This window comes from Citrus clementina, unplaced genomic scaffold (genome assembly GCF_000493195.1).
Source record: "Citrus clementina cultivar Clemenules unplaced genomic scaffold, Citrus_clementina_v1.0 scaffold_3, whole genome shotgun sequence".
NCBI classification, from domain to species: Eukaryota; Viridiplantae; Streptophyta; class Magnoliopsida; order Sapindales; family Rutaceae; genus Citrus; species Citrus x clementina.
This window is the reverse complement of record NW_006262339.1, coordinates 43,772,849-43,785,335: the sequence shown is the minus strand read 5'-3', so window position 1 is coordinate 43,785,335 and position 12,487 is coordinate 43,772,849. Positions and strand designations below refer to the sequence as shown.

Sequence of the window (12,487 nt, the reverse complement as noted above, 5' to 3'; positions counted from 1 at the left end):
ATTTTATAAATATAATAGTTATTAGAATTTTAAAATCTCAAAACTGTCCATAATTTCCTTCGCTTTCTCATAGTGCTTGTTCTCTCTTTATGTCACTTCTTGCAAATTAAAAACTTACTGTTTCACTCTTTTTGACCATGGATTCTTTTTCTTTATAAATTCCGTTACAAATTTTTTTTTAAGCATTTGAATGCAGACATTATTTTATTTTCAAATTGATACAAAGATTTATAGTATTACACATATTTATAGGAAAAATAAAAAAATTTATCCCCTTTCATGGTTATTAAAATTCTTGATACTCATTTTTGTGATGATGAGTCTGTTCCTATAAATTAAAGAAAGAGTACTTATTATTATTGAGCTCCTGGTTGAAGAGTTTTTGAATAAAATCAATAAGCCAACTCAGGCTCTAAAATTTCAAAGTGAAGCATGCAAAATTTGAAACCCCTTTGGTCCCAAGAGCCCTAGTCAGCAGTGAGGCATTAAACCTTGATATGATTTTGGTTGTATCCAAAAAGGAAAATTAATTTCGATTGTTTGTAAGATTTAACATTCATTTGCAAACGAGAAAATCGAAGGAATTGGTTAGAGCTGATCAATAATTGAGAGAGAGAGAATAAGGTTGATTGGGTAATTTTATGAAAATTAATTTGATTATAAATATTTTAATTAAAAAATAGGGTCTAGAGAGAAAATTGATAAGTTCAAATAACCCCACTTATAACTAAATAAATGGGTAAGGTTATTTAAACTTATTAAACCATTTATCATACTCATTATTAAATAAACTCACTACTAAAATTTAAAATTTATATTTTTACCTTATAAACGTACTTAAATACTTAATATAAACTTTCTAAACAATATTTTTATTAGATCCAATTTAAGTAAGCCCACCATTATGGTATGTTCTCTTTCATCATTTTCCTTCTATATTCTGTTTTTTATATTCTTCATTCACAGTCGTGAATAAATTAAAGAGAGAATAATGAGATTAACAACTGTCAATTTGGTATTTGCTACTATAAAAGGTATTGAAAGTATTGTAAATCTATTGTAAGACAAAGACTTGATAAGAATAAAGCACTAGTTACTAATCAAACAATGCTTCAAATTAATCATACAAGTGACTATATAGCCTGGCATCACAACAAAAGTAAAGAAAAAATTCACATTAAATTTATCAGGCCAATCATATAAAACTAGTTTTTGTCTAGAGGAAGAACCAAAAACAATTACTCTTAAATATATTCAGTAGATCCTAAACAATCTAATAAAATTTATTTTTTCAAATTGATTTTAATTCTTTATTGTTTTAACAATTCTCATTATGCAAGAGCAGGATCCAAAAATCAGTAATTTGTTTACATAGGAATAGTTCATTTTTTTCCGTAGATTATTTTTTGTCCTTAAATATAATTGTGTAATAAGAATTTTTATGAAATAATGAATTTAGAGAATATTTTGATAAATTCAAAGATCCCTACCCTCAATAAATAAATAAACATGAAGACCAACGATTAAACTACCCTTAAAAATTAAAATCAACGGTCGATTGAGTTGTATTTTTAAATTTTGCCTCTGGAAATCTGTTAAGCATAGAGGCACGCGCCAAATTTGGATAAAACCAGGGGCACTGATCAAGAGGTAGTCCTGAGTGAGCCCCAACTGTGGAAGATACATTTAAACCTGTAACACAACTCAGATTAATTCACACTCGCACCGGATCGGCCCGTAAGGGCGGGGCTTGAACCCCTGTGAGGCACATTTAAACCAGTAACACAACTCAAATTAATCCACACTCGCACCGGGTCGGTCCGTAAGGGGTAAAATACTGGCCAAAGTGGTGACTCTATACGAGAGCGGGGCTTGAACCCCTGACCTCTTTTAAGGAGTGATAGTGCCGAACCACTCATACAAACCAACTTTGGTGTGAAACTAAATTTTGAAAAATCATATTAACATATTTTGAAATCATACCAACCACTCACACCAACCAAGATGTAATAAATTTTTCATCACACAAGTGAAAAATCATATAAATATATTTTTTAAATTACAATAATTAATATTTACGGAACATTTTAATATTATAACTTAAAAGATAAACTCACATTTTATGTCTGAGGCGTATCAACCTATGTTAAAAGGAGAGGAGATGGATTCTGTCGGACTGCACTACAGAGGACAGAGCACGATTCTTGATGTAGACAAGCACTTTATTATGCGCCGTGTTCGCATTCATGCGAGATATCTTCGGATTCTTGGTTCAATGCTTTTGCATCCTTCAGTTAGCCTTTGTGACTGATATGAAGAAGTTAACATGGTTCAATACAGACACCAAAATAATTGGAAGTAGGAAAATAAGTGAAAAAGCAGACCATTTCTGATATTAAAAAAAAAAAAAAAACCAAGGGTCTTTTAAATAAGGGAGCTAATTGGAGTGGATTAGAAGAAAAGCTCCGTGAGTGGCTTGAACCAGAATATTTCAAGGCATCTTTCTATAAAATCAGTGCGCGTCATTAAAGTTCAATTTCTATCCAATGTTCTCTTCATCTCACACTTTTACTTGAAGTAGAAAAAAAAAAGTGCAAAGCAGCAGCAGAACATTGACCAACAAGAAGAATGATAATTTTGATGTAAAGAAAGATAGACATAAAGAAAATTGGATTACTTGAATGAAAATATGACCCTTTACAGATATCTGTTAAAGGTGTATAGTAAATTACCACCTGGAGAAACATTTGTAAAACAATCAAGCGACAATAAGGAATATCACAACTGAAGGAAGGGAGTTTATGACTCTGGAAAGAAGCTTTTTGTATCCACATATGCCATTTGTAGTGTGAGTAATAATGGTTTAAGCTCTGCTACGTGCCTTATTAACCGGTGCCAGCAGGGACTACCACTAAGTGTATGATGTGCCTTTCGATTCGGAGTTAAATTTTCAAAATGTTGTTCTTTCCGGGTCAGAGATGAACTCCAACAACTTCTAAATGATGAAGGTGGTATGGCAGACCTTAATTTAACAAGGAAGCTGGCTGTGTCATCTCCACCCGTCACTGATTCTAGTGTTCCCGCTTGGTTTCTTCACTATCGCGCAATCAGTTTGGGAACATACAGAATAAGACGCAGCAACAATTCAAGAGGAGAATGATGTTGAGGAACTTGAATGTTGCTTGAGGTTAGAACATCAGCTACTTGTCGTTGGTATCGCATAATGAATGAATGAAAAATTTGACATGTTGAGTGGTGATACTGGATTTCTATCGCAGGCTTAATTTTCTCAAATTGAAGACACTTTGAGCAAATTGACCACGGTAAACAGTACGCCCATGAACTTCCCCTTGCAATCAGATTACTAGGAAAGTCATGCTTGGGATTATGTGGAATAATGTAGAAAGCACATTTTATTAAAGTCAAATCTAGTATTTTGTTGTTATATTTTATTGGATTGCTTATACCTTTTGCTGTAAATCTTTTATTAACAGCTGCGAAACGATGCAGAGGATTATATTAATATTCGGGTGAGTTAGAACATTTGGTTTAAGATTTTGATGCAGTGAGGTGACAACACACGAGGCGGCAGTTTTGGATAATTTGAGGGCTCATTTTCCTATCGGTTCGCCCCCGCTGTTAAACTCCTTGCATCCTGTCTTTGACAGAAACCAACTGTCGGATACTCGATTTATTTAACGTTGAAAGATTGATAATCATCGAAATCGGCTGATTAATTTCGGGTAATGTCTTTTGAATCTGATCGCAATTCTTTTCTCTGTTCATGTTCATTTACGTCTTCCCACTTTTATAATGCTTCTTACATTCTTAAATTGTCTTTCTGGTCAGAGCAGCTTTAATAATTTGGGTAATAACAATAGCCCTTTATCATATGTTCTAGTTAGAGCTTATCCCAATGGCTGGGACTATTACCTTGTCTGTATATTCATTCTTTGGTGGCTGCAACATTTGGCATGAACATCCCATATACATGGAAATATGCCTTCAAATGGGTATGTATTATATGTACAGCAACTCTCATATGGTTGCCAAAAGAAAATAGAAAACAAACTTTTAGCATTTTTTTTTTTTTTTCATTCTATTCAATTTCTCAACTGTAGGTCGTCATCAACTCGGGCGCAGTTTGTGCATTGATATTCTCATTAATAACACCGTATGCTCGGAGGAGCATCATAGGTCTTGTTGGATCCTGATCATACACGTAGAATCAATTTGGAAGGAGATACAAGATAAAAGCTCATAGCATTTATTTTGGAAGTATATATGACTGAGGAATTGCGGTTTATGTTTCGGATAAGATTGGTTCTCGGGGCCCAGCCTAATCACTCGTTAAAATTGGGAAAGAGTTGGTTGATTATCCATCACAATGTTTTATTGGCGTTCGTTTGCTCAAGTAGGTGACTTGTCTCTGGCTGCCTTAGGTACAACTAAATGCTAGAAATATCTACTTGTTTTGTATGATAGAACTTGGGTTAATTTGTTGTCAAATTTTACAGCATTTGATATGATTAGGAATGTTCAATGAAGTCGACTTGCTGGGACCGTTTGATTTAATTCTATGAAGCGAGCTTGTCTGAGTCACTTCGCCAATCGCCCCGAACTTGGAGCACGCGTCCATCAATTACGGCTGACTAATACTGTTTACAGATTTTTTTTTTTTTCTTTTAATGTTCCTCTTTCTGCTGATTTAATTGCATTTCATTTTGATCCAAATGATTGCTTGTGGTGGGGGATTTTGCTGCAATAACTTGGAACTGGATAAGGATGGTGTCACGGAGCACAACTCGCGATTATCATATTTATTTGGGTTTTTAAATAGGAAGCACTTTTGTTGCAAGAAGTACTTTTAACGAAACATGTTCTAGGTATGCAAATAATCAGATCTGAATCACCAGTCTCGAACGAGCCCTACCTGGCTAAGTCGGTACGCCTTTTTTGACCAGCTAAAATTCTTACAACGTTTTTCAGACGGCGGAAGGCAGTTCTTGTCCATAATGTGAACTGAACTGAACTGAACTGGACGCGAATGAAACATCTGCCTCTCATGTCCGCTAATTGAGTAATGTGATGTGCCCATTCGATAATAATAGAGAGGAGACGCTTCCCCGTTACACCCTTTGCCCTTTTTCACTCAATTAGTGGCCCTGGTGGTGGTCTGCTTTATTTAGCACAGGGACAAGGTAATACAGACAGATTCTTGCATGTTAAGTTTACAAATTATAATTTTGACAAGCGAGTATTTTTAAAAGTCTCATGTTGGAGTAAAAGAATTATTCGACCAATAGTGTTCATTTCATTAGAGTCTTAAGCCTCGTAATCATTGACGGCTGCAACTAATAATCGACAAATATGTTAAAAATATATGGGACCGCATTCGAAATTTCGATATGAATTTGGGATGAAGCAAAGGACGAAAATGTACATTATGGTAGCTGAGTCTAAAAGATGTCATTAATAAATTTTATTAGGCCAAAACGTGCCCAACTGAATTAAATAAAATACAGCAGTTAATGATTTTCACTTTTAAGTAGTTATAATTTTGGTCTCTTATGGTGGTTACTACTTACTAATGGGTTCGATTGCAGTTGCACGCCCACACTCTGACGGCCAACAAGAAAATAACGTACGCCTGCGCACACACTAATACGCACACCGCAGAACGCGCCGTCATAAACACGGTACCCTTGTGCGCAGCGCACCACCGGCGCACCATATCCTTAGCGCCCCAACTACATTTAGCAGTTGAACTTGTCTTAATTTTTTTAAAAAAAAAAAACAAGAAAAATAACGAATACGATAAAGTAATAATAGAAGTAAAATATATATGGAGTGCAGAAACTCATATTAACTAAAAGCAAATAATAAATTCAACAAAGAAGCTCTTGCTTCATGCTTTTTTTCTCCTTCGACAAACAAAACTCTCTCTCTCTCTCCTCTCTCTCGAGTCGCTCGATTCAGATCGTATCCAAAACTCTCTTTCGTCAAAATCCAGCAAAATCCCACGTCAATTCTGATATCATCAACGCTTCGTAACATCACAAAGCTTCTCTTCTTCACAGATCATCACCAGGTAATTAACATACATAGTTAGCAGCTCCCTTTTTTCCTTTATTTATTTTCTGTGCAAGCTCACGCGTATGTATGTCGCAGCTGCATTATTTTCAGCTGTTACCCTTGTTGGGTAATTTTGTTAAGCTCGTTTTCAGTTAATTTAATGCAGATATATGTGAGTGAACGTAAGTAAATCTCTCGTGTTACCGCTGGCTAAATGTTTATCTCGTAATATTTTTGTTCGTTGTTAACGTGGTGGTGGGGTGAATGTTTGTGATGTAAAATAAAAATGAACATGCAGTTTGCACAGTGAATACGCGTTGCTGAGGCATGAGAGTTGAGAGAGAGATGGCGAGCAATAATCTGGTGGTGAAAGTGAAGAGAGAGACGATTGCGGCATGCATGACTTGTCCTATTTGTAATACGCTCTTGAGGGATGCCACCACCATATCCGAGTGTCTCCATACGTGTAAGTCTTTCCAAACTCCTTTCTTTCTGATTATTATCGTTTTTTGCTTTCCAATTCTGTTGGTCTTCACTTTAGCTCATCTTAATTTCTACGTTTTCTTGCCATTTTGCTCTTCTTATTACGATCTGGGTTCGGATTATTTCCCAGTCTTTTTCTTCATCTGGGTTTCGTTGGTTGACTATTATTCACTCGCTGTTATGCTTTGGAGATCAAAGGACTTTCAAATGCTTGCTTTTTGGGATGCAAAGTATCCCCGATTTCGATACTTCTCTTCGTGATTTTAGATATTTGATTTTAAAAGTGATTGCATGCTTTGATATATTTTGCGCTTATTTAGCTCATACTCCTTTATTTTCTTGAGGTTCTAAGCTGTGCGTACATCTCTGTTAATTGTCAGCTTTACCTGTATGAGCGATAATTGCAGTCAATCATTGGTTAGTTTGATCTTAACGAACTAACCGCTGCTTGTCACAGTATGTGTTCATTGCAGGTGAATGCTTACGGGTAAATAATTAAACACTCATTATGGCCTTAGCCTTGACTTTGTTATAAGATGGCATTTACCGCTTGTTCCCTTTATATATATATGCAGACATATTCATGTGCATTTGATACAAACAATATCTCTTCTGGTTTTCTTGGGTCTTTGCAAAATTCTTATAGATTTGTCTTTGAATTTTCTTCAGTTTGCAGGAAGTGTATATATGACAAAATTTCAGATGAGGAAATAGAATGCTGTCCAGTATGCAATATCGATCTGGGTTGTGTTCCTCTGGAGAAATTGAGGTAACATCTGCTGACCGGTTACTCTACTGTCAATTGACTTCTCTCCTTCCCTGCGTCACACTTTAGCGTCTATTGATGCTTTATTCAGGCCAGACCACACTTTGCAAGATGTGAGGGCAAAAATATTTCCTCTCAAAAGAAGAAAGGTGAAGGCACCTGAAGCTGTACCCTCAGTTACGTTGCCAGTTCGAAGAAAGGAAAGGTCGCTCTCATCATTGGTTGTTAGTGCTCCTAGAGTATCAGCACAGACTACCATGACGAGGAGAAGATCAAATGCTGCTGCAAGAAAGGCTGCTGCTTTACGAGGTTCAAATCTTTCCACTGATAAACCCCCTAAAAAAGAGGAAGACTCTGTGGAAGATAATGAGGATGGGGCAAGCTCACCAGAAACTCTTAATAAGCTATCCCAGAATGTAAAGCCGGTAAGATAGCAGAACATGTTTTATTTGTGCATTCTGTGACTTGTATTCTTACATCCTACAATATTATTTTCTTGTTTCAACGCTTACTTTATAAGATACTTGTGGCTTTCTGTGACTTAATATGTTTCATGCCCCAAATGTTACAGATGCAGAGTTCTTCTTCTGCTCAGCCTAGCCAACCCATATCCAGTAAAGAGAAGGATAATGATGCTGAACAATGTGAGGGGAAATCAGATCTTTGGAAACCTTTAAATTTTTTGGTGGAAGTTGCAAGTAGAACTAGGTCCCTCAAGTCTAATTCACTAGGATCTGAGGCGAAAGCAGAACCTACAACGATTACTGATAATGAAGCTCAAGTGCATAAAACTAAGAATAAGGAAGACAAATGCAAATCAAAATCTGGGAACAAAAACAATAACCCAGATCCTACCACTTCAGAAACAATTAATCCTAAAAGGTTGCGAAGAATTCGTCGAAAAACAGCCGCTGCTTTTGGGGATTCAAATATTTCACCCCAAGCTGTTTTGGATGCCGCTGGTGCAAAGTATGAAAGAAGAAATGGTCCAATTTGGTTCTCTTTAGTAGCTTCCGAAGACCAGTAAGAATGAGTTATCTTTCAACCTGATTTGTAAATTTTAATAATAAATTTGCTTAAAAAATATTTGACTTCTGTTCGACTTACTGACTAAATTTTGCTTTCAGGAGAGGAAGTTTGCCCTTGCCACAAATCTCTTCGAGTTACTTGAGAATAAAGTGAGTCTCCTTCTGGTTTCATTGCATTCTTAGAAATTTTGAGTTGTTTCTGAATGAATTCATTCTAGAAATTTTGAGTTAGTAAACTAACTTTTGGTCCTAAAGGATATTTCTTAAAATTTGAGTATCAGCATGACTTTTCTATGAGATTTTCATACATCCATACTTTTGATAATTTGGAAATCCATGAATCATATCGTATTGCAAACTGAATTCTTCTGTGCCAAGGAGTGTATGTTTATGTACACTTAGTACTGTGGAAAGAAATTAGTTCCTCACCTAGAGCTGTTAATTTCCTTTCCGGTTATGTTAATATGGAGCAGGATTGGGCTAGTTATACAGCAACTCACGTATCCCTGCTTGTGTTCAGCTGACTTTATTGATCTATAAATATCCTGCAGGCCTTTCAGCTTTGTATTGTTAATCCAGCTGGCTCTCCCGGCAGATACCCCAATGGATATTTTTCATTCTTTTACTAAATAGAACCCTATCATGTCTTAGAGGCTTCATAGGTTTCCTAATCATATGTGGAAGTTGGGAGGTAAGAATAAAATCTGGGAGATATTCACGAAATTGGTCTTGTGTGATGGTTCTTCTTCCCAATTTTTTGAGAAGTTTCTACAATGCTGACCAACTAGAGATTAGATTCCTATTAATAATATTTGTATGCCATTAGAACTTCAGGTAGAAAATCATGGTGTTTCTATGGTCATATGCCAACAGCAACTGATCTTTCAAGTTCATTGCCACAAAAAGTAAAATACCATGAAATTCATCTCCTGAACTACTAGGCTACTCCAATGTATCTTGACTTGTTAAGTGCATGGCCTGAATGAAACTGATTGCAGAGAATTCTTTCTCTCTCTAACCTTTCCGCAATCATCTAGCTTGAGAAGTCCAATAGGCTTACTTAGCAACTTTTGTGCTAGCAGCTGTCTAAGTGCCGCACGGGTTAACCCAAATATTCCAGTCTCCAACATATGGCCTTTTTAGGACTCAAGTTGACTGTATAAATCTATGAATGATGAGGTCTGTCATCATTGGCCAAATCATCTGTATCAGTCTTTGCCCTTAGGTGGCTCCTCATGCAGTGTATATTTTAACTGTGTTGATCTGCACGTGTACAAATTCTTGTATCAGGTCAGCCATATGGCACAGTGCCTTATTTTAATTAGAGTGCACTGTGACTGTTTTGGAAGCATTACTGTTAATATTTCCTGCAACTAATTGCTGCTGTCAATGAATTTTTTTTTTTTTTTTTTGCTTTAATTAACTGGAAAGGATTCTCTGATTACAGGTAATATTGATGTTTTATATGTTTTAATTTGTCATTCTGTGGCAGGGACAGAAACATACCTGTTTCTTTTATCCAGAAGTACTTAATGATGAAACTAGATCTCCCTAGTGAATCCGAGGTTAGTGAATCTGTCTCTGAATTCTCGTTAAAAGAAAAATTCTTAATCAGAGAAAATGACTGATATGATTTCAGTTTACCCATTAGCTTGTAGAGTCAACTCAAGCATGTCATGTACGTTCTTTTTGCTTTCAGTTATAGAAGTATGTATAGTCATGTTGCCTTTGGTAATTTAGTCCTGATCAAAATAACGAAACTTGGCTTGGTGTCGTAAAAACTTAGAAGGCAACCATAATATCTGGTCTTGAACTTTGATAAAGTTATCTAATCATAAAAACAATTAGTGAGGTCTCCTGGAAAAATCAAAGATAACAGTGAATTATCTCTCGTACTTTGAAACAACTAAACTGAGCCCTTGCAAACAGTAACACCTCTTATTATGACCTTGTTTCATCATGGATTTTGTATGGTGGAACATGCTCCACACGTTATCTGAGATGTGCTTTCAAGTCAATTAATGAGAAATGGAAGTATAGTGAAATAGTTTGTGCTTTTGTTGACAAATGTAACGATGCATCTGTTTTTCGTCTTACTGAATCTTTTGTTTGGTATTCTTGCAGGTTGAAATTAAATGCATGGGACAACCAGTGATCCCCACATTGCAACTGTATAATTTGGTCGATTTGTGGCTGCAAACAGCAGCAACTTCAGACCGAGTACCAGCAATGATAGGTTCATCTGCAAAGGATTTTGTGATGGTGCTCACATATGCACGAAAGGTCCGGGACATTCGATAGATAACATGTTATAACTCCTCACGTCTTCAATAATCTCATACTGTTATTGCTGTTTCGCACTAGCGATCCAGTGCGGTGTTATGCTCTAGCTTGTATATTATGAGAACTGTTCCATTACTTGGTACCTCTACAATAATTGCAGTCACCATATCGCTAACCGCAGCGAGCTGCAGCAGCAAAGGAGAAATTGGATCAAATGCAAAACTGCCTCCGTTTTGACGCTTAAGTAACATGGTGGTGTTGGCTATTGCAATAATTGTAAAGATTTGTTCCATAAAAAAGAATTTTGAAGTACTCGCAATTTTCTGCTCGTACTCGCAATTTTCTGCTCGTACTCGCAATTTTCTGCTCGTACGTGCATCAGCACCGTGATTGACATTGCTTAGAATTACATTGCACCGTACTGATGAAAGCAGCAAAAATGCCCCCCCCCCCCCCCCCCCCCCCCCTCCCAAGAGCATTGCGGTTCCACAAGCGCTATCTTAATTTCTTATCCATACCTTTGTTCGCGTGAGCAGGCGAAATATCCAGTACACGAATAAACTGTAATTTGAGGACTATTTATTTTTGAAGCAGAAAGCAGAGTAGGCACATGCAGATTAAAGTGATATTCAAAGATCCAACAGCCTTGACTCTTGGTACGCCTTGGCACAAAGTTGCAGAAAATCTTTAACTAATTCGTCCACAATAGCAACAAAAGTCCTGGTGGATATATGGACTGTGCTCCGGTAGATTTGGGATAGAAATTTAGGTTGCACTACGATACACTAAATGTTTTTAACAGATTTTCTTATTATAAATATCAGTAGATTGTCAAAAAATAAAAAATGAAAAGGTGAAAAGTAACAATCCTTTAACTTTCTATGTTCCATAACAGCAACAAAATGGACGTAAAGATGAGGATTAATTCTCTAGCCTTATGTTTCCTTCCCCTTTGCAATCCAACCAATCACAGTATAACGTTAAAGTCACCATAAACAAAATAAGACCCGTTTGACATTGACCAAGAAAGTTGAGGAGCCTAACATGCTAGTGTTGAAATTTTTGCAGCTAATAAAAAATAGAGGGATGAAGCACACGTCCGAGTAAGCCATGAATCTCTCCGTTGGATCATAGAAAATTAAGTCTTTATAAGTTAAATAGGACCCACGTGACACTGACCAAGAAAGTTGAAGATTGAAGAGCTTAACATGCCAGTGTTAAAAATTTTGCGGTTGATAAAAAATAGAGATATGAAGCACGTGTCAGAGTAAGCCATGAATCTCTCTGTTGATTGTAGTACATCTAGAAATGATCAATCTGAGTTCCAGTGGGGTAAATGCCTGGCACAAAGATCCCCATCTCATTCAAATGAGCTTAGATCATTAACAAGATTTCTGCCACAGTTCATGCTGTATAAGTAGTTTCCATCAGAAGCTTACAGAGGGTCGCTATTTCTAAGGCAATGTTTCAACATGTCCATCAGAGAACAAGATCCAACCATTCATGTTCACATAGACATGCTCAAAGATTGATTGACTTCTACTAGAAGCATGCAGAGTATATTTTTGTCTGACAGAGTGAGACCAGCTTAACCATATTCCATGATTATGTAGGAACTAAAATACTCTTTAACCTAAATTGGCAGATGGCACAATCAGAATATTATACAAGTACATCATAACGCCATTTCATCAGATATTCACACTCTAGAACTTATAGAACAATGAAATTCTATAGCAAGTCCTCTGATGTAAACCATAAAGTGTAATTAACAGGCACCCAATTCAAAAAAAAAAAAAAAAAAAGGCACCCAAAAAAGTATCCTACAAGTGATTCCCATGTGGATGTCAGT

General features: G+C 36.3%; 1 protein-coding gene across 2 annotated transcripts; it reads left to right on the top strand.

Moving 5' to 3' along the window:
• The first annotated feature begins 5,875 nt into the window (after window positions 1-5,875).
• On the top strand, window positions 5,876-10,901 carry LOC18045863 (E3 ubiquitin protein ligase DRIP2). Of its 2 annotated transcripts, XM_024189389.1 has the most exons (9): window positions 5,876-6,091; window positions 6,172-6,257; window positions 6,374-6,541; window positions 7,228-7,327; window positions 7,416-7,749; window positions 7,896-8,347; window positions 8,452-8,502; window positions 9,845-9,917; window positions 10,477-10,901. In XM_024189389.1, the coding sequence occupies exons 3-9, from the start codon at window positions 6,403-6,405 to the stop codon at window positions 10,651-10,653; spliced, it is 1,326 nt and encodes a 441-aa protein (XP_024045157.1). In that variant the 5' UTR covers window positions 5,876-6,091; window positions 6,172-6,257; window positions 6,374-6,402; the 3' UTR covers window positions 10,654-10,901. The 2 variants fall into 2 exon arrangements, with proteins under 2 accessions (XP_024045157.1, XP_006443905.1); XM_006443842.2 differs by lacking the exon at window positions 6,172-6,257.
• The last annotated feature ends 1,586 nt before the right edge of the window (window positions 10,902-12,487 follow it).